Consider the following 22,643-nt stretch of genomic DNA (forward strand, 5'->3'; position numbering starts at 1 on the left):
CCAGCTTACATCAGCCATACCATGAAGCATGGTATGTACAATGAAAGCTGAATCATGGAGGAGAAAGTGATTTTATTCTAGGTCAAGAACAGGGAAGATTAGCAATATATCATCTTTGTAAGAAGTTTAACAAATATAAAATGTAGGGAAATTGATACCTATATTTTTCCCTTCATTACTTTTGCCATATTAATATATTTTGGTCATTTCTTACCTTCTGCCAAAGAAGTGCATTATGAAGTTCCATTGAAAGGGAAGAGGAGGGCTAAGTATGTATAGAAGCAGCAAACTCAGTACAAAGCTATGTTCCTTTGCTGCACAGGTTATGGAAGCGGATATGGAAGCAGAAACCAATATGTCGACATTAGGATTTATTTTATTCCTTTCCCTAGTGATTATATTGATAGTAGACTGTCTTTGTCTGAGTACTTCAGCAATATAGCTGTAGGCGCCATAAAAATGCATAGATGGATGGCTACAAGTTCAATTAAGAGGTCTTAACCCAGCCTTCGATATGCAAACCCTGTCTATTTTAGTTTTAAATTTCTGCTCATAAATTTTTTAAAAACTAAAAGAAACATTGCTTTTCAAGGTTAGATTGAAGTTTAAGGTTCCTTAAACATAAAGCAGGTCCCCAGATGGGGAAAAAAATTGATAACCCTAATGTACTTCCTCACAATAGCATTCCCAACTCCATCATTTAGACACACTTTAAGTAATATTCTCTTCATTGTAAAATGTAAATCTTCTTACTTTCAACCAGGGAATCAGAGAAATTCACCACTCTGATGGGGTCGGAGGCTCCGATACAAAAGGGGCATCCCTTTCATGCTGTTGAGTTTCTTTTCCGGGCTTCTAATTATTTCAAGAAGTCAGCAACCAACCAACCACATGACAGTCTTCCAAATCAGTAAGACACGAAGTTACCTTGGCTTTTCCTAGGTCTCTACAAAGTATATAAAAGAGAAAGGTAAATTAATTGTTAACCTTTTTGATAGTGTTTTAATGCAGGTGCTTAAGACAGAGAACTTTTATTTGTATCAATAATGCATGGCTAGAAATTAATTTGTAATTCTGGTCATCTGGTTGGCTCCATACTTAACAGCATCTGTGACTTTCCCATTAGAGAAAGGGTTGTGTGTGTGTGTGTGTGTGTGTGTGTGTGTGTGTGTGTGTGTGTGTGTGTCTTCATCATAGAATAGGCTGGGACAGGATAGTTTTACCCTTCTTAGTTCAGAGAGGGTAGAAAATCATCATCGACATTTCCAGAGCACTCAGGATTTGTGTAGGGCTTCGGCTCTACCTCGTGCCTTCTTGTAATGGAATATTGTAGCACGAAGGTCTGGCGTGATAACGTTCTCCAGGTTTGAATAAAACTGAGAATTCACACTTGTTTTCCAGATTGGCTAGATGCCTCCTCCAGTGTGTGTGTCTGAGCGGTCACAGCAGTGCCGAGACCCTAGTAGACCAACTCAGAGCATTTCCTTGCCATTCAGTTTTTTGCTGCTGGTTTGCTTGTTTTTCTGTGACTCGGAATTTTAAACCAGCTTTGAACATACCCCATATTCAGCCTTTATTGCTGTTCATGTTTTCTAGTTATATTTCTCTAAAAGTAGGGTGACAAATTAGATGTTTTAAACAAAAAGTGAACAGAACAAAGACATCTGTTTTTTGGATTTAAAAAGCATTTGGGGATATCTCTTTATTCCTTTTGTTTTAATATTAATGAAGAAATTTTAAAAAGTCATTGTCTATTGTTTATGTAAATAAACTGATAAATATATTTTCCATTGTTTATGGAGAAATGACTGACTAGTCGTAAAGATATCACATCTACAAGTACAATTTTAGCTATCAAGTAGAGAATTATATTTGCTAGTATAACTCCAAAGAAAATGTAAAGTTAGGAAAAATTTTATGTAATTATTTTGGGGTGTGATCAAAAAGACATCTCCTAAAATAAAATTAGGTAATTTACCTTAATTTTTTTAAAATTTACCTTAATTTGATGAAAGGTATTAATGGTTTAAGTTTTTTTCTAGAACAAAAATAATGATGGTATAACTCTCTTAAAACATAACAAACCTTTCTGAAATGTTTAGCTTGTAATTTTTAATGGCAAAATTATAGGATCTTTCCATAGGAAAAAAGTAATTATGCTATATTTTAAATTATCTACTCTAAATATAGTATTAATTTATGTAGTTATATTTAAATTTCTTGCTTTTAGTACAGGCTTTGTATTTAATTTTGCAGCTTATTCCGAAGGGTTCTTCCATAGATTTTTGATCCATCATGATGTTGTATTTGTGTTTTTACGATGGCAAGTGTTATAGGATGCCTAGAAAGCTATTGTCTTGCTTGATTTAAACTAAAACATCACCTTGTTATGCCTTCTGTTGTTTGAATTTTCAACTCAACAGAATTTTTTGTCCTATTTATCAGATTAAGATGATCTGAAAATTCTGAAATGAACCATACACATATAGTACTTTCTTATGAATGAGATGTCTATTTTGCTAGAAGCAGGGAATCCTTTAGAGCAGCACATCAGCATCTCTGGGTGTGAGGTCACAGGCAGGCCTCCTTCTCTGTGAGCTGGCCAGGAAAGAGAATGGCGATGCTACAAATCCACACAACAGAAGGACCGTGTCCAGTTTAGTCATAGTGAACGCCACAACTTTTGATGGCCTATGGAGCTTTTTGTTGAAGTGTGGTCAAATTTAAGATAGCTGATTCTAGACCTGGGAAGTTAAGGTAAAGTTAAGAGTCCTCCCTTCCCAGAGACAGAGAGGTTTTTAATTTTTACTTTTTAGATAATTATTTGTGTTTGTTTTCCTAAGTCTAGAAAATGCTTTATTTCCTTTGCTATATCTTGCCTGATTTTCTTTCCTTTTCCTTAAATACATGATAAATGTGCTCACTTCCAATTCTGTGAAATTCCTTTGATCAAAAGTCATTTTATTTAATTCTAAAATTAACTGTTATTTTAAAATATCTAACTTAGAAATCAATTTTATTGAACTAATTTCTTAAGTTCAAAAAGTGTGATTAGAAATCAATTTTATTGAAATAATTTTTTATGTTCAAAAAGTCTGATTAGAAATCCATGTTACTGAAATAATGTTTTAAGTTCAAAAGTCAGATTATGGTTTTAAAAGAAGAAATAAGATTCTATAAAGGTTTGCAGGAATCTGTTTTTACTAATAAAACCTTTAGGATCTCCAGCACAACAGGAGAACGTTCATCCAGTGGAGGAACTTGTACTTTCAGAAAGTCTACTCTTAGTTACCAGTCATCTCCAGGGCGTGCGCTGAAATATTAGAACTTTGGTAATGAGCGGTGTTCATCTGCCGTCTGTTGCTGCAGTGCTCAGCTAAATACCAACACAGCTTATAGTTGTTGTTTGGACTGCTTTTCTATACTGGCTTCAAAATATGTTGTGACACTTTATTATGTTCAGAATCAAACATTACACACATCTCAAGTTGTGTGGAGGATGAAGCCTTTATCAAACTCCATTGTACACAGAGTGGGGCAGGACGGTTAGGAACAAGTCTTTCTATAAGAGAACGGTTCTCAAGAGCTTTGACTTCTGATCTAACAGGGAGCACACTACTGGAGGAGTAAACAAAACTGAGTGTCTGTGCTAAAGGCTCATGTACCTCCCCCAATTCTTTTCTTCTTCTGCCTTTCCATTCTTCATTATGTCATTTCTCTGATGTTCTCATTCTTGGTTCTAAGCTGAACTTTTTGAGAAAATGTGGCACCTCTCATCCCCTTACCCTCACAGACCCTATAATTTTGGCTATATTTTTATGTTTTTCAGATTCAAGTCAATCTGAAAGTCCCAGCCAGCCAAGTGATGCTGACATTAAGGACCAGCCAGAAAATGGTAAGTTTAGCATGGGACTCTGGCTGCTGCATCCTAATCCATAGGAGTCAGCAGCCAAAGCTGCAGGAGGACTTTGGGGCCTGCCCAGGGCATCCACAGCAGGAACAGCTCTGAGAACTCAAAGAGAAAGCTCCAGGAGGCAAACATTTTGTCCCCTGGATCATCCTAGCAGCCTCAGTTTCCATCCCAAGCCCTCTTACCAGCATCTTCACAAAGAGGTTAATTCCCTAGAAATTTGAGTGGTGGCCTGGATTGGCCAAGTCATGGTCTTGGACAGCATAACTGAAGAACCTGGGTGAAGTCAGTGGGTCATAGTTCCCTTTAAAGCAGCAGATGCCCAGAGATCTCCACTGAAGGTCATGCAAGGACAAGTAGTTTTCAAGATTTTTTTTTTTTTTTTAGGATCTTAAACCTTTGCAGATTGCTTTAAGAAAGCATCGCTACCTTTGAAGCAATTTTCCCCCTTTAAATTGTTTAAAATAAAATAGTGAGGATACCAGAGAACATGAAATCCCTTAGTTTTATAGATAGGTGAATTTTTATCATTCTTTCCTCCTCCTCTTTCCCTCGCCCTGTCTGCAGTACTGGGCATTGAACCCAAGGCCACCTGCACGCTTGGCAAGTACTGCTTCACTGAGCCACACCCCTAGCTCCTATGTAAATGTACTGTTTTACAGAAACTTTTCTAAGATGGAAAGCACACGTTATATGTAGCAATATCTTGTAAAATATTCTAGACTTGTATTATGCATTCCAAGTATCAAAAAAAAAGTCATGTCATGGTTTGTAATATTAGATTGAACAAAAGCAATCATTTCAGTAAAAACAGAGAAGTGAAATAGCAGGCTCTCTCACAGGCTAAACATTGTATAGACATTGTATAAAGTCACCAAATATATATCTAGCTCTGTAATACTGAATAGGTTATTTAACCTCTCAAGCTACTGGTTTATTTATTTCAGGTAGGATAGTATTGCCCTAGGGAAAATTAAATAAGGTAGTGTGCTTAACATACTTACTACAGTATCTTTCATGGACTTTATACTAAATAGAAATGCTAACAACAATTCAGCATTTTTCTTGCCCATATAATATTATCATTCTTTGTTTTTCATGTCTGTTGCATGACTGAGAATTTCTCTCCCCTTCCTCCTCCTCCTCCAATCCCCTCATCCTCTACTCTCCACTTTTCCTCCTCCTCCTTGATTTTTTTGTTCTTCATTTTCCAATTTTGGTCTCCATCTCGTCTAGAAAAGCTCGGTGACTAAGTTATTTGGTATTGTGTAATGGACGACTCACCTCACTACATTAAATATCTTATACTAATTTTTCAAGAAACATTTTCATTTTGGGAACCTGGGGAACTCTCTGTTAAATTGCTCAACTATAGCCTTAAACATGAACTGATTATTCCTTTCCTCATTCTGATATTTAGTAAAATTTTCTTTATCAAAATTCTCTTTTCTTAAAGAGGTAATTATGAAAAAATGGAAGAGACCGCTAAAAGTTTGCTTTTAGTGTCACGAACAGCTACATATTTTCTGTTAGCAATCTAAATAGCCATGTTTATAGTGGCTTGACTTGTGGGTGATGCCCTAAATGTTCCAATTTTATATACTATATTTGTGTATAATCTCCCTGAAGATGTGTTCAGAGATACTCATTTTCATCTAAAAAATTTGGTAAGCTATAGGGGTGTGCAGTTCACATATTTAGGTCTGGCTACCCCTCCAGCAGGCCTGTGATTCATCTGTCTTCATAAAATGGCCGGCAAGCTGTTCACATGCAAATATAAACTGAGAGAAGAGAGGCCTGGCACGCCTTTCTGGAGCTGCCTGCAAAATGATATTGTGCACTTCATTCCAAAAAGCATCCCAGGACTGAGGCTGATCTTTCGGCCAAAGGCATGGTGATACCAGCCAAGTTCACATTTAACCCACGATGACTTGGTGCTGCCTCAAGGATTCATGATACCCTTTTTCAGGACTTGGTGTGAGTTTACAGAAAGAATTTGTATCAAATAGCTGGAGTAACAAATCCCTACCTTTCAAGTGTCTGTATTTCAGAAGGAAATGAAGACTACTCTGTGTTATTCCTCCCTCTGCCCTTTGTCAACCTCACATATAGTCATTGGAGGAAAAGTACCTTACTTGTTTCCTTAAAGACACAGAATTCCTAACAGAAATAAATGAAAGTTTTAGGCAAGATGTTTGCATGTGCTAGGTAACCTTCTTTATCAAGTGAATGTTCTCATCATTCTCCCGACATACTGACATGAGTTTCTGAAGGATATCTCTCTTAGCTTTGAGAGACTCATAGGTGTGTCAGCAAAGCTCTGTGAAGTTTTGGAACCTTGCTATGCAGAGGCTTGACAAAAACTGTTGTTCAAATGAAGTGGAAATGCATTGTTCCTTCCATATAAATGCATATATGCAAGGGAAAATAATCTTTTTATCCTGGCTCTTGAGAAAGGTAATGGGAAACGAATGGTATTTCCCTAGTAAACCATGGAGAATGAACAGACCAACGGTAACATGCTGTTTCGTCCAAGACCATAAACTGGGCCATGTAACTTTACCTAAACTGGATGCAGCTGTTTCTTCTCTCTCCAACTAATCTGTTTTGTTCTGTGGAATTTTTGCTTGCTTTCCTTGTGTTCCCTTAAGACACAAATCTTTGTCCAATTAGAATATTAGATGGAAATTTTTAAGGAATTATCTAGAGTCCAGAGATAAAATACCAGCATTTCTGAAACTCAAAATTGGTATAATCTAATAGTTAAAACTGCCTCTGGAGCCACAGACCTGTGTTCAAGTTAAATAGTAGCCAGGTGAGTGAATGAGTTTTTGCCCTAATTTCAATTTTCCTGTAAGTTAGAAATGCTGAAAGAACCTACCTATGAGCATTGAAATAAGAACATGTATAGAAATATCAAAATGCCTGGTTCATAGTAAGGACCCAAGGTAAAGACCTGATATCACTTCAGGTAAGGCTTGTCCTAAACACAAGACACTATTTAAGATGGAGTCCTTGGGTAGAAGTGAAGGTGTCACAAATAAAGTGAGACTCCTAGGGACATCTTTGTAGATACATGCTTTGTTCGGAGATGTTTGGCATAAAGTTTCTTCCTAAATCCCACAATCCCACAGTGAACATCTATTTCACTGTTTAGTTCTGTCCTCATCCTGTTTATCTTCCATGAGCTTAAGGATGAGTGAGCTGCAGAATCGACTGAGAGTTGCTACAACCTTCAGATGTGTGCTCAGAAGAAAGATGCCCTAGAGAGAAGGGACTGAGTCTAGACTTTTTAAATGTTAGCTGAGTTTTTCTGAGAAACAAGCCAAGTAGAATCTGGATTATTAAAAAGTATACATTGGGCTGGGGATGAAACTCAGTAGTAGAGCACTTGTGTAGGTAGCATGTATGAGGTCCTGTGTAAGAAACAGAATAAAGGAAAGAGGGAAAAAGAAATAAACCAAAATGAACAGAAAGAACTCCCTCAAAACAAACACATATAAACTGATTAAGGGAGAATTCATAAGAAATTTCTTTTTAAAAAGTCTTGCACAGCACCTAGCTCTTTGCTTTAAACTTATGGAGCGCTGATGCTTTTTTGCTTAATGAATAAAATAGTAAATTGATCTGTTATCCATTACCTCATATATTTCTTGAGCATATTCTCACTGCTAAGTTTCCAAAAGGTTTTTGAGAAGGGGAACATTCTCTGGAGAAGGTGGTAAATGTTGAATTTGTGTGTGAGAAAAGGCCATTTACAGACACATGGGCATAAGTACACAGATGTGACTAGTAGCTGGAAGGCAAAGTGAGGGCGCGGTAGGTCAAGCTTTGCTTCCCCAAAGCATGTGTAGTCAGCATAGCACAGGATTGATTTCAGTGGGGAATGCATTCGGATGAAATTCCCGGCTACGATGGAAACTATTCATTTAATCTTTATGCATATTGCCAGAACCCCTTCTCTAGATTTTCAAGAACCTCATTTCAATTTAGAACATCTACTCACCTACCTGTGTGAATTCCCACAATGTCCTTCAGTTACTGTTAAGAATATTTGTGGAACAGAGCATTTGGAGTACCTGCTCCATATTTGCAGGACCTGGGAGCAGCCCTTCAAAGCTTGTCTTCTGCGGTGCATCAAGTCAGTCATTGATGAGGGTAAAGCTCATGAGATAGCCTTCCTACTTAATTCAAAGTATGCTTCAGTAAGACCACAGTGAATCAGGGTCTGAATAACAAGACCGGCCAGCATAAACCAACACCAGCACTCTGAAAATGTGCTCCCCACTGGTTATTAGCATCAGTGAGAGTACCCTTAACTGAAAATGGGAAGGAGGCAAAATTCCCTTTCAGAAGAGGAAACACTATGTCCACATTGTGTTTTTCTTTTCTTATTTACAATCTCATCACCCGCACAGCCAATCAATAATAACCTTATCTTAATGGTATTTAAGTTTTGTTATTGATAGTAAGGATCCAAGATGGTATTGAGATCCTTTTTCTGGGTTTCCTTGTGCTGCTTCTCATTGTCCAGTAGCTACACCTATGATGGCGTGTCGACCCTCGGAGGGGCCTGTGCAATTAAAAGAGAGCTACTTAATGATGGCTTGCCCCAGAGTTTGAAATTGCATGGTTCTACCTGCCAGTTTGAGTACTGGTGGCTCTTTTATGTTCACCATTTTTATTTATTCCCTTCCCATCATGGATTGTTAAACTCAACATCGTTGTTAAATGTTTCTAGATGAACAATGGACTGCTTTTTACCATAATTGTTAATATCTTATTAGTTACCATTTTAACTCATTTCTGTGTATAATTTAAATTTTTAATGTACAAAAGCCTTGTAAGGATACTGACTTCCTAACTTGAGATTTATATGAAGGATTAATTTGTAAGTTGGGGTCAGGGGTGAAATAGGAAAACTATGTCTTCCCTGTAACCCGGCTTCTGTGTAGACTAGGCTGGCTTCCATCTCATAGAGATCCACTTGCCTCTGTCTCCTGAGTACTGGGATTAGAGGTATGCACCACCACATCTGGCATCTGGATAAGCACTCTTTTATCTGAGAATAAGTTCCTTTAAAAAATTACAGGTCCTTCATTTAATGTTTCATTTTCTTTACCACATCCTCAAATGTAGATGTAGGATTAGATTACAATATTAAAAATAGTGCAATGGCAAAAAAATCAATTATTTCAAACTGAATAAATTTTTACTTCTGGATGGACTCTTTTTTTAGGGGCTGTTTTGATAAACAGGCCATTTAGTTGGGCCACTTCAAGAGTTTTGAGGGCAGTGCACCCTTATAGTTTGCATTTCATTGGGAAAATAGGATGTTCTGGCACCACTGACTTGTAAATACAGTCTATAAATATTTCATAATTTGCATGACTTTCTTTTACAATTACCTAGCAACAGTTACTCTCTGTGGTGTTCTTTCAGAAAGCCCTGCAGGGACAGACACAGTAGAGTGACCACCAAAATAGCAGCAATAACAGTAATGATCAATATTGTAAAATACGTAAAGGTCCCCAACTCAGGGAGACATTAAAAACTAAATGCCTTCTGGTTTCCAGCTCTATGTAATTAAATTCTGACTGATGAATTTTCAGTGATACAATGGAGCCAGGCTCTCTTCTTTAAGAGACCAGGAAACTAAAATGTGACTTGGTCTGAAATGACAGTTTGAAACGGGATGAATTCTGCTTTCTCATATTCTGTGAGCAGCTGTGACCCACCATTGTCGCCTTAAAATTTTTTCCAGACTTCCTGGGTCTTGCCTTGAGAAAGGTGGGGGTATAGGTGAGGCTGTACCCTGTGTGTCATGTGCTGGAATGGCTGAGCTTACATAGTAGTTATAGAAAGTAGGGAGAGGAGAAGCTGCGGTAATTCTAAAGGAGCAGCTGAACCCTCACACACTGAGCAGTCTGTTGTCCACACTCAGGCTGACTGGCTACGTGGGTTTTAGTTTGGTCAGTTAATAGTCAAAAGAGGGAATGTTTGAGATCCCATTCTCTGATTTCAAATTCTGAAATGGAATGGTTAGTGATTACTCTTAGATATCTTCCCCTCTCCATCTCTAACTCCTTACATACAAATAATTACAGAAAGAAGAAAGGGGATTTCTTTTTGGTCTTCCAACTCATTTGTGCCTGTATCCCAGGAGAGACCCAGGAGTGCCCTTTCAGTGCTGCATTCCAAATAGGAAAAAATATTTATAATTCATGTAAGATTGTACAAATACATCAATAGATCAAGATTCTAAAATTTTGAAACTGTGAAGCAATACAGTTCATGCAGTATCTGAGTTGGGCACAGTGAGGAGGTCACATGAGATGCTGCCATCAGATCAGTGCAGTGGAGGACGCACCTGCTACTTGGCTGTAGCTCCATCTGCTAGTGCTGTTTTCCCTGTGATCTGAGCCTGGAACTAGCAACAGGGCTCTTTGATGGAGAAGCCTTGAAAAGACAACTTCTGATGGCTACCCTCTTATACTTCCCTGTGAAATAGTGAAATATTAAGGGGCCTAGTTGGAGTCAGGAATAGCATGTAAGCCTTCCTTACCAGAAATAGGTCATTTCTTATTTGTCATTTGAATGAGAATTTGTTGTTTTTAAGCATGCCTGTTATTTTTTTGGAAGGAACTATCCATTATGGATATTGTTAGTAAATGGAATGTAATATAAATAATGTATTTGGGGAGTTGGAGTCACTAATCCAGATTGATTAGTTGTCTGCCAGGAAAATTCATGTGGCCACAAGGATTTTTGGCACACACACACCCTCCCCCGCTTCCTCATTCTTGTTCTCTTCTTCAGGTTTTACTCAGCTCCTGGCAACTCTGTTCCCCTGGTGTGAGCTTGTTGTTAAGGAGATCTACTGGGATGGCTCAAATAAGGTGGGAGGAGGGGTAGTATTTACTGCAGATGACTCTGCTCCATCTCAGTTGTTAATTTCTATCCTTGGTTGACTTTGACCCAGAGGGAGCCAGGGAGTCTCATATGCCTTATCCACAGGCGTCACGTGGCACATATCCAAAAAGAGAAGTGTAAAGGATACTGTGGCAGGTCCCAGCCCTCCAACAATCCCTCCATGTAGGAGTCAGTGTTCACTGTTAAGCTCTGAGATGAACAAGGAGAAGCCAAGTCACATCTTCACAATAGGTCATGTTAGCCAAGGAGAGCTGTCATTGAAAACCTGACACAAGCGTCTATGAAGGAAAACTCAGCTGGCCAAGTCGCTTAAAGGCTGGTACTTCAGTGCAATTCAATGGAGAGCTAGAAAGAGGCTGCAGCTTACATTCAGACTGTGTATATTGGGAGTGCCGAGGCCACACAGAGATGGTTCTGACATGCTGTTCTGCCTGACAGCTCAGGAAGGGAGAAAAGGCAAGATTCATTCATTTATTCATGGGTCAGATGTTTGTCATGTGCCTTCTAAGAGTCAGACAAATTAAGCTTACCTTCTCACTAGAGAAGACTGATGATGAACTAATGATATTAAACGCTATGTAGAGAAAAAAAACCAGATGAGGGGATGAAATGTGGAGAAGGCGCTGCTCTTTTACAGAGGTATGTGAGGAGGGCCATTCTGATCCATTGACATTTGAGCTAAAACGCAAAGACTAAGTAGTTTAAATCAGCTAATATTAGATACACCTGTTCTAGTAGAAGCATGACTAAGAACACAGGCTGCAGGGCATGCTGGGAAACAGGCATGGTTGGGGTGGATATGGAAAGGAGTAGTTGGAGATGAGGGTAGTAAGAAAGTCAGCTCATACAGGACTTGTGGGCCAAGTGAAGGACATGCCAAATCCTTGATAAACCTTTTTTTTCCCCCTACAGAGGAATGCTCATATCAACTCCATTCATTTCTCAAGAGAGTAGATATGTCCTTCTGCACCCTGTGATGAGTCACCACACTAAATACTGAGTATCTACTGGGCAAGACAAGGACAGAGTTTAGTGTGGTGTAGAAAAGAGCTCATCCACAACATTCTCAAGGAATGTGGCATGTGCCACAGCAAAGTCTTTTAGCATCTGCTAAAGTTTTCCCGGTGCATGCATTACTAAAAGCTGAGTTGTTTACATGAAGTAGCTGGCTTTACATATATACTCTTGAAAATGATCTCTTTTTCATATTGGAGATGTAAGTTGGTAAGCTTTCAGCTCTACTGTTATCTCACAACACCATTAAATGGTAAGTCCCTGGGTCATGAGCACATTAACCCTGGAAGGTTGATTTAGCTTCTTAATAGCTGCCAGATTTAGCAAATCAAAATATAAGACGCCAAGTCAAATTAGAATTTCAGACAGAAACAATGAATAGGTTTTTTTTGTTTTGTTTGTTTGTTTGTTGTCTTTTTGAGAGAGGGTTTCCCTGTAGCCCCAGCTGTCCTGGAACTCACTATGTAAACCAGGCTGGCCTTGAACTCACAAAGATCCACCTGCCTCTGCCTCCCAAGTGCTGGGATTAAAGGCGTGTGCCACCATGCCCGACACATGAATAGTTTTTAAGCAAAAAGTATTCATCATGTAAGCCAAATCCCCTATTTCCTCTGCCAGCCAGTCTTATTCTCCACACACTCCTGTGGAAGTTGCAGAGACAGTAGTGATAGTGGCATGTGGAAAGGTTTGATTAGTCTATAATGATTTCACTGATCACTAAGGGTCAAGCCACTGGAATTTAACCCACTACAAATGAAATCTGAGGCACATACTGCCAAGTTCTCATGACTTGAGTGCTTAAATTCCATTCTCCTGCACCCTTTGGTACCTTGCCCAGTAGTTGTTTTGGAACAATAAGCCAGTTGTCAGGTATTGTTGATAGGTGCAGTAGAGATAGTTGAAAGTCACTCAACCTTTGAAAGGAAGTATAGAAGTTTAATCGGTGGGATATCAATTGAGTAAGCCATTGGGACCGTATTTGAGTCACTTTTTTAAAGCAAAGGAGAAGAAAGTGTGTCTTGTCATAACATCTTGTTATTGGCAGACTGTTTGCCTCTTGAAAGATGATAAATATAGAAAATAATGGAGCACGGGAAAATTTCACTTTCAGAGGTGAAGTCAAAAGCATTTCAGATAAACTAGAAAATAAAAGATGCCTTCCTTGCTATGTGCTAAAAGGAAAGCTAAATTTGGGTAATTTCATTTAGAATTGGGACTACTTTGCTAAGATTAAAAAAAAAAATTCTTGTCTGAAGATGTTAGGTTAGCATAGCATTGAACCTTTTAACATTAAGAAAGAATAATGCTCATGGGTTTAAGGGAAGCAGTGTTGGAAAATGGGATTAAAGTCTGTTTTAGAGCTAAATAATGAGAAAATGATCATTTTTGTTTTTGTGATCATAGCTCACATTCTTTATATACCCCCACGTACCAATGTGCTCATTTGAATTTTCTAAGAGTAATAGGTCCTGATGGAATTCAACAAGAAAGACATTGCTTGGGGCTCTACTTATGGAATGTGAAGGGGAAAGAACAAGAGAGAACAAGGAGAGCCTCCAAACTGCTGTATAGTCCTGATGGCTGGGATAGGAGGAGATTTGCATGGGAAGAATCCAGACAGTAGGGAGCTTCTAAGAGAATTTTGTCCAAGCAAGTGACCGTCCCTGAGCCAAAGTCACCATTTGGAAGTGTTCTGTGTCCCATAGAAATGGGCCTGCACCAGTCTTCCCCTTAGTCATTGGCTGGAAGAAGCCTGGAGGAAATCAGGCCATCATCAAATATGCTAGGCATCCAAAGGCCTGCAACTGGGCTGTCAGGCAACAGTGATGATCTTTGCAACAAATGCTTTGACTGGCTCATTTTAGGAAAAGTTCCAAGAGTTCTACATTCGTGGGTTTATTTAATCTTAATAGAATCCTCTGGAGATGGGTGCTGTGAGGGTGCCGTTTTACAGAGGAGAACACAAAGACACCAAGAATTTAAATTACTTGCCCACAGAAGGCAATCCAGCTGCAGGCAGATCACTTAGCCATTATGCATGCTGGGGTAGAAAGAATCAATTTCAAACTTTGGTTCCATAATGTATTGATTTTATAACTGGGGGTAATTTAAACTCTTGGGCATTAGGTTTTATATATAAGATGAAATGTCATCATTTCCCCCAGAAATGTAGTTTGTTGCTGGTTTTAGTTCTAACAGTGTTGGTACCTTTTCTTCCTGTTGGTTTCTTCTCATGTGTTTTTTTTTTTTTTTTTTCCTCATGGCCACCTCTCTCATCTCATCTTCCTGGGTGTCTACCTCATCTTTTACCCAGACATCCACAGGCTTCAGTACATACCTAAGCTGACAAGCCAGTTTCTGTAAGGACTGTATATTGAATATTTAGATGTGTGCATGTATGTAGAAAGTGCCAGCACTTGACCTGCAGTAGATTCTCAGTAGAATCTACTTCTCTCTTCCCACCTCATTATCTCTGGATATGAGTCATCTCTTAGACAACATCCCTTTCTTTTCTTTTGAGGGCAAAATGATGTTTTGATGGAAAATTAAAGTTTTGAGGAACATGTGAACATTCTTTACTTTTTTTGGACAGTCAAATATTATAGATATATGGTTTACTAGTGGATACTCTAAAGCATTGAAAATCACATTTTCATTTGATTTTATTTTTCTGAAGGTCCAGAGTGTCAAATGGGGTTTGTGCTAAGGTATTTATACAGATGCCTTCATGTTTGTTAGATGACAGAAAACAATTACAGTTGCCGATACATTTGAAAGTGTTTCAGTCAATGAATGTAGGAATGCAGTTTTATTGAAAACATAAAATGTTTGTTTCTAGTCATCATAGTTTGAGCAGTGCAATATAAATTTTCACCTCATCTCTTTCATTTCAGATTTCTGAATTATTTAAAAGAATCGGTTAATTCTCCATTTTAAGTCAGCAAGACAAAGTTCATTAGGATATTTGATTCCTGGCATATCCCATATTCACAGATCATGTTAACTCCACAGAGAGGTTTATCTTCTTTTAAAATTGCTAATGTTGTCTAAACTGAAAGCTTTTCAAATTGAATGCCTCATTACAACTTTGACCCATGAAAGTAGGAGCCTTAACAATAGAATGGGGAATTGGTGCATCACAGATTCTAAAGGTAGCATCTCAGATTGCATGCATGCCCTTTTAGATGAACGTGCCGATTTCTACCATGGGATGCATACAAGTAAACCTTAGCGTGGGTTGACCAATAGTTACTAACTGGTAGAACTTGATGTAGGTCAAAGAGAAAATATTCAAAGAAATGTTGCACACAACCAGATAGAGCCACACAGGATGCACATTTTTGCTTCTAAGTCTGTCTCTGAACTCATTGGGTATCTCTTTGGAAGTTACAGTTTGGTAAAATAAAAGGTAGAGGGGAGATGCATTTTAAGTTAATAAAGATAGTGAATGAAGTACTCTCAGAAGTAGAGCCTATGAGAGGAAGTTATCACAAGATGTCCTTGTTGGTGAGAGAAAGAAGCCTCTGAACAGACTAGTGGTGAACAGCCTTTAGCCTTCCCTAGAGAAGAGGAAAGAAAAAAGCAGGTGTCAGGAGGAGACAGGAAGAAGGCATGCAAGAGACTGCCCATCCTCTCCATCCTATCTGTGTCAGTTGTTCATTCTTTCCATACGCTGTTGATTCAGTTCTGTCTAAGCAGAACTGATAGTGAAGTCAGTGTGGAAGGCAGTGAGCACCTCGCCTCATAAACTGACCCAGGAAACTTAATGACATAAAAACAAGTTTTGGCAGCTAATCATACGCACCTGTGCAGAACGTCTGATTCAGGGGCTCAACTCTCGTTCCATGTGGTTTCTTTCTGCAAATCACCAGGACAAGCAAGAAAATCGACCACAGTCAAGTATTGCTATGTATATAGCAAGCACCATGAATTATGCTGTCATATTTTGTGATAATAGTTCTGGAGATGGACAGAGGGGAAGCAAGGCTTGGGAGACTAAGGAGCATTTGGTAGTCTTGAGCTAGTGTGAGGCAAACTCCGTTGCTGCATCTTCCTTGGGAGAGCTTTGGGATTAAAGGAGATAATGGAAGTGAGTTACTTTGGGAGCCTTTGAAAGGCCAATACTTAGCAATGATGATAATCCTCATTAATTTGTATTTTAGGTTTGCATAGTATTTTCTGTATTCCCTTTCCTTCTATCCCAGGGAAAGTGACAACTTAAGTAATAATAATAGCATGTAGCATATAATCATAGTCATAGAATTATAATATATGTAGCATATTATAATGCATCATTATATAATAGTGGTATATAATTATGGATGTGGTAGTAGTAGTTGTTGTTAAAACTAGGTAGCCTGAAAGTACTTTTAACTAAACAGAAGCAAATGGCCACAGTATGCTGACAGCAAAATCAGTAAGAGATACCTACAGAATCTGAATTCTCCTAATATACCTCATGCTGTGGGTGACATGTGACCCCTAACATAGTACTAGGTGACAGAAATGCCATTATAAAGAATTAATTCTTTTGGTTTTCAGTGCTGGGGCACAGTCCCAGGACTTCATGCAAACTACATAAGTCCTCTGTCATTGAGGTCTACTCTAGTCAAGAATTAATTATTATTATTTGAAGATGCAAAATGATTATGAAAAGAAATCCCAGGGTTTCCTTTGGCGACCCCCAGTGAGTATTTTAAGAACGCTGTTCTAGATGGCATACTTCTTGATGATAGAAACTATCGCTTTTCTTGAATTCCAAACAGTGTCTGGCACTCAATAATAACTTTTGCAGTGAATAGCTGAGTAGATGAGGGAATGAAGGAAAGAAGGAATCTTGTCCTCCAACTTTTAAAGTCTTTTTTATAGGGAAAGTTAGGAGATAATTTTGGTTATTCTTCCTCCTTTCAATTCATCTTCATTTAATCACTTAATTTACTTATTAATCCATGTGGTAATCCTGGTGCCAGACAGTGGGGTTATAAACACCAGCGAGATTCAGACCCAGTGATCTTCAAGTACAAACGTGACACACACATACACAGAGAGCAGAGAGATTTGGAGATTTGGGCAGATGTTTATATAAAACAGGACTGTGTGTGGACAATATTTGAGGTGCATGGTGGAGGCAGGTACAAATTATAAAGGCTAGACAGGTGGTAGCCCAGGAAAGCACAGGTGTGCACAGAAGAACGCATGGGACCCTTGGTTTCAATTCTGAAGTGCACTTGTATGCCTAGATGTCACTTGAGGCTTTCGTACCCTTAGAACTAGCTCTAAATTCCCACTCCATATGCCAGGGAAATCTGAAGTCCATCCCAGCTTTCTGAGTCTTGCTGGGAGTCCTATCAGCCAAAATTCTCTGCTGGCTCTCAGTTGCTGCACCTGCTGAAGCAGTTCACTTTACAGACCTTCTCCCATGCCACATGATGCTCTCTCTCCCATGTCCTATGCCCCAGATGTTGAACTGAAGGGAAATTATGTGTGTAACTGACTTTGGTGAAAACGAGGAAAACAAGGTTGGGCCCTTATGTAATACCTCAGAAGACACAAGCACTGATTGTAAACAATCCGTTCTAAAAGACAGGGGCTTCTCTGCGTGTGTTACATTGTCTCTCCTCTCTTTCTCTTTCTATTCTGTCTTCTCTGAACCTCTCCTGGTTCCTGTGCGGTTTTAAATGCAGAGGATTTTCGATCTCTCATTTTCTTGATGTTTGAAAATTAGTATTCTTGGTAATCTCTCTTTTTAATCATTATAGAGATGCATATCAAAGTATCTTCCTAATTGGTGGGTTCTGGTACCCTTGATAAGATAATGGGCAAGAATTGTGTCTTCTGGAAGTGTCAGTGAGAAAATTCAAGGTCCTCATTAAGCAAAAAGAGGGTGCTGAGGTATGATCCTGGGGTAGAAAAGACCAAGCACATAAGGCTGGGTTTAACTAAGACAGCTTCTAATGCGCCAGGCATATCATGTCTTATTCCTGGATGGCCAGTCAGCCAACCTGTTTCCCTTGGAATAGAGCATGTGACTGCTTCGCTGACAGCTAGAAAGCATTCATAAATGAGAGATGGAGAGGAAATTAAAATGTGACGTCTTTGACATCCACCTTTCGAACCTAGGCCTTCCCCACTTTACTCTAATTCAATTTAGTAGATGTTGGATGGAAACTAATATAGTTAAAAAGAACTTCATGTAATCTCACTAACATTCTTAGAACATAATGCTCAAGGTTTTCTGGTCAAGGAGATTTGCATTTATAGAATAGTTAGAGCCAGGGTTCTATGCTTGAGAAAAGTCCTTGCTTTGAGAATGACATTTTCAAGCTGTCAAAATCTAATGTGCTCAAAGCTCAAACCAAAACGCCTTTTATTCTGTAAATATTGAAGAGAAGACTGCGAAGGGCACAGTGAATTCACAAGGCAGAGTATGAGCCCACTGAGTCGGACTTAGAAAGGGCCATTTGTTGAGTCTAAGTTATAATAAAATTCAAGCCTGAGAGATGTAATGGGAAAGTATTAAAAGCCATCACATCCCCCATTTTCCCACTGGCCACCCGTCACTTGGATGTGGCTTGCTGGGGAGGTTTGCTGTGGGGTGGAAGCACATTGCAAGCATCTTTGTTACTCGACTGTTCTCATCTCCAGTTTCTTACTGTTTACAGGGAACTATAAAAATCTTCACACTAAATCGTCACATATCACATTCACTCGTCCAGCCAATATTTATTTATTAAACATCTGCTGTCTTCTAGATATTGTTCCAAGCCTTCGTTCGGTACAAGACCACAGAGGCTCAGAATAGAGTGTGCATCCATAGCACAGATCAGCAGCTGAATCTCCCTTCATGCTTGGTCCCTTGTCCAGCATCCTTTCTGCCACATAAAATCTCAGCTTTTCTTCAGCTGAGAGCTTCACTTTATTTGCCAACAAGTTGTAAAGTTGACTTGAAAAGCATTTCCTTAGAATCTTGAATCAAAAATTTTAACATTGTATTTGTTCAGTGATTTTTTTTTTTTTTTGCGGTGGGGGGGGGATAACTCACAAAGGGGACAGTGGTGGGACTGTAGACCCCGTGAAGGCAAAGACTTCATTTTCTCCTTAGCACAGTACCTAGCTACTACAGAGTATGGGTTCAATAAATATCTGCTATAAATTAGAACTAAACAAATCTATGTCCCTGTTACTTGGTGCAGTAACAGTTCATGAAAGCCTGCTGTTGCTAAGATGATGGCCAGGAGGGGTGGTATATATCTGTAATCACAGCAACTCTGAAGGCTAAAGCGCAGAATAAGTTTGAGACCATCCTGTGCCTTCAGATACATAGTTATTAAAATTAAAAAAAAAAATTTAAGATTAAAAACATGTGAATGATGTCCGCATTCTTTTGAGAGCATGTGGTTCCTAGCTCGCCTCCTTTGTGGAATTCAATATCCAATACTGGGTGACTGGTCAAGCAGTTTGCTTGCTATATTGTGGCAGAGATACATCCAAAGCAAGGCAGTAGTCTTTGCTGCCACTGAAGGAAAGAAAGACTTCCTTGACCTGGCCCAGCAAGACTTCAGGCTTCATATTTGACAGTTTTCTCACCATCAGCATGGTCCACAGCCAGCAGCTTTCCTAAGTGAGGTGCTCTGACAGAGGCAGAACTGGTTAGCACTAGTCAAAGTATAGGAAAGGAGTTTTGTCAGGTGGCACAGATGACTGACACAGAAGGATCCTTGCTCTGGGAGGGCTGAACAGAGCAGAGAGAGAGACCTTAAATAGGAAGAGACTCTCGGTCATCATTTAAGCTTGTAAAGAAAACAGGCCACATACATCCACCTCATCATTCCAGCACAAGTACAGGAATGGTGCCTCTCTTTTGCTCTTTTCATGACCTTATGAGGTGCTGAGCATGGGTAAAGTCCAAAGCAGTGTGGGTCTGGAGGATTTTCCTATTGGAGGAGAATGTTTGTGGAAGGAATTACATAGTCTCCTAACAGGTGCTTTGCCAGAGACATGGTGGGGGAAGCTGGAAAGCTCGGGCTTGATGACCGCTTGTCTGGCTGTGAAATGCCCTTAAAACAGCCACACCCTTATTTCGCACCTTACTGTTAAGTGACCTTGGACATGGTACTAGACCTCCCCATGCCTCAGTTTTGCCACCTGAAAAATGGTTACTGTGATTCTTGCTCTTTCTTGCTCTTAAGGACTTGGTAAGAATACATTATATAAAGTGTCTGATAGCTCTTAAAAGCAATCAAGCCACATATAAAGAGAGCTGCTAAAATAATTCCTGGTAATCAGGAGTTCATTCATCTCCACCCCTCCCCTGGAAGATACTGGGAGTCTAGAGATACATGTCACATTTTTTTTTTCCAACCCAATGATACTAATTTTTAGGTTGAGCATGGTCTCAAAGGTCTGACGTGAGAACAGATGTTCTTGTCTCGTGGGGAGTGTGTTTACCATTCAGCACACAATTTCTCCTCAGTGCCTACAGAGTCCTAAGGATGCCAAAAAGCTTTACTTATTTACCATAGCACTGTTTTCAACCTCTAATCTGAACCAAGCTAATATTCTAAAACTTTCAAAGATAATTTTTGAAAAAGCAAGCACTGAAACTTACCTCAAATATCCAAAATAAATACTTAAAGGAAGCCTGTAACTTCTAACAATGATATTCCAGTTGATCCAGAGTACATTTAGGGACCCTTTAGAATGTGCTAGTATATTAGTATTTGATTTCAAATGGACTCATTTATTTATTCTTAAACTGTCTTGAATTCCCAGATGTTTTAAACTCTTATTCAAGTAGCTGGAGAGATTGCTTAGTTTTTAAGAGCACTTGCTGCTTTTGCAGAGAATTGGGGTTCAGTACCAAGCACCCTCATCAAGTGGCTCACGACCACCTGTAACTCCAATTCCAGGGGATCTGATGCCCTCTTCTGGCCTCTGCAGGCATCAGGCATGCATATGGTACACTTACATATATGCAGAGAAACACATAAAAGTAAAAATAAGTAAGTCCTTAAATTCTTATTTGAATGGATATATCCAACCCACAGGTATTTAGTTCCACTTGAATTGAGTTTTCTGTGACTTTTCTTTTGGTGGGAGAATAATCGTCTTACAAAGGAAACAGGCCAGAGCCATGTACACTTCTTGTTTGGGTAGCCACGTTCCATTTGAAGTGGGACTCCTGGATATGGTTGCTTCCAGCAGCCATTACCTGCATTTGCTTTAAAGGGAAATATCAGTATCTGCTTTCTTACCATGCTGGACTGAAAGGTCTACCAAGTATAGACTTTAGATTCTTGGTAGTTTCTAAGATTTTAGAAAAAAAGTATTTAAGAAAGAAGTCTTATCTCTGCTTTTGAGCCTTCATTTCTGTTCCATCACAATCCCTGCCTACCACATACCCGTGCCTTCACGATATCAGTGCTTGTTTTAGAAAAAGAAAGAAAACAAACTTCCAGGTATGGTGTGATCATGCTTGTGATCCCAGCCCAGCACTCAGGAGGCTAAAGTAGGAACCATCCTGGGCCATGTAGTCAGTCCAGCAGCCTGGACTACATTGTGAAACCTTGTCTCAGAATACTAATAATAGTAAGTGGCAAATTTCATGGGAAATCTGTTTTGGGAAAGCAGTGAATGTTCGCTTTTCATACACTTTCCAAATTTTTTCACCTGCCTTTCTCAAAAGTATCTTCAGGTGTGCCCACATAGAGGCTCACCAGAATGGGGATGCCGAGCCATTCCCAAGGCAAGGCTCTTGCTTCTGAGCACACCACCGAGCCCTCTTACATGCATGGCATGAGTTGGTGGAAGAGCCTTCCTTGGGTAAATGGTTCATTTCTTTCATTGATCTGATGAAAGCTATATGAACCACAATGAATCACAACAATTATCAGTTTAATTCTTTTTTGCTACATATTCATTTAAAAGATTTACTCTATAAATATAGAGCCTGTAGATAAAAGGTTTCTGTAAAAATCACTCCCTTTTCAAGATGTTTTCATTAGTTGGTATTCGTTTAAGTGGATTCTACTCTGCATACCATTAAAGATGTGTGTAAATGTTTTCATTGGTTTCCTCCCTGTCTTTTACTTTTATATTTCCTCTCTAAGAGGCGACGGCCATTAACCTTAGCAGTGCTGAGTGTGATTGTCTTTCGATCAGCCCCATCATTGCAAACCGCTGATCCATAGCTTACATTACTTAAAGCACTGGTTCCTAAACAGAAAAATAGCCCCATTACCTTCCCTGGAATGGTGATAGGCTAACTGAAAAATCCTTCCAAAAAGAAGAGTGAGCAAAAGCACTAGCTCCTTCGGGTATCGCCCTTTCTTTGATATACATGCTGCTGTAATAGTACCCGAGCCTCTTTTAACTCTACATAAAACACATACCAGGGTGATGCTGTGATATTTTGAATACAGCTTTTAAAGAACAGTTCTTTTTTTTCTGCAAGTGGCGGGCAGATATATGCCTAATAATAATGCAGGGTGGATATATCAAGTGCCTCAAGCATGAAACAGACGAAGCACTCTGAGAATGCAGAGGAATAAATGCTTTAATTCAGAATCAGAGACAGAGAGTAAAAAGTTAGATTTCAACCAGCAAGAAGAAGGTGGAGAAGCAAAAAGAAAAAACATGTTCTATATCAATGAAATTGCATCATCAAAGACAGCACATTGTCTGGAAGTTTGTGGTGAGCTTGGAAAACAGCAAAGTATGTCCTGTGTTAAGAGGTGGTACTAGGCAAGTGTGGTGTCTACTGGATGATCTTCACGCTCCAGTCTTC

The 22,643-nt window shown here is 39.1% G+C and overlaps 1 protein-coding gene across 3 annotated transcripts in view; it reads left to right on the top strand.

Annotated features, from left to right (window-relative positions):
* Positions 1-22,643, top strand: part of Nfia (nuclear factor I A) — a 377,440-nt gene that overhangs the window by 194,413 nt on the left and 160,384 nt on the right. For all 3 annotated transcript variants that reach the window (XM_008844440.3, XM_008844432.3, XM_008844449.3), the window contains exon 3: positions 3,830-3,895. In XM_008844440.3, coding sequence (XP_008842662.1) covers positions 3,830-3,895 — 66 coding nt within the window. The remainder of the gene's footprint in view (positions 1-3,829; positions 3,896-22,643) is intronic.

The sequence above is a fragment of the Nannospalax galili genome, unplaced genomic scaffold (assembly GCF_000622305.1).
Source record: "Nannospalax galili isolate Female #2095 unplaced genomic scaffold, S.galili_v1.0 scaffold71, whole genome shotgun sequence".
In the NCBI taxonomy this organism is placed as follows: Eukaryota; Metazoa; Chordata; class Mammalia; order Rodentia; family Spalacidae; genus Nannospalax; species Nannospalax galili.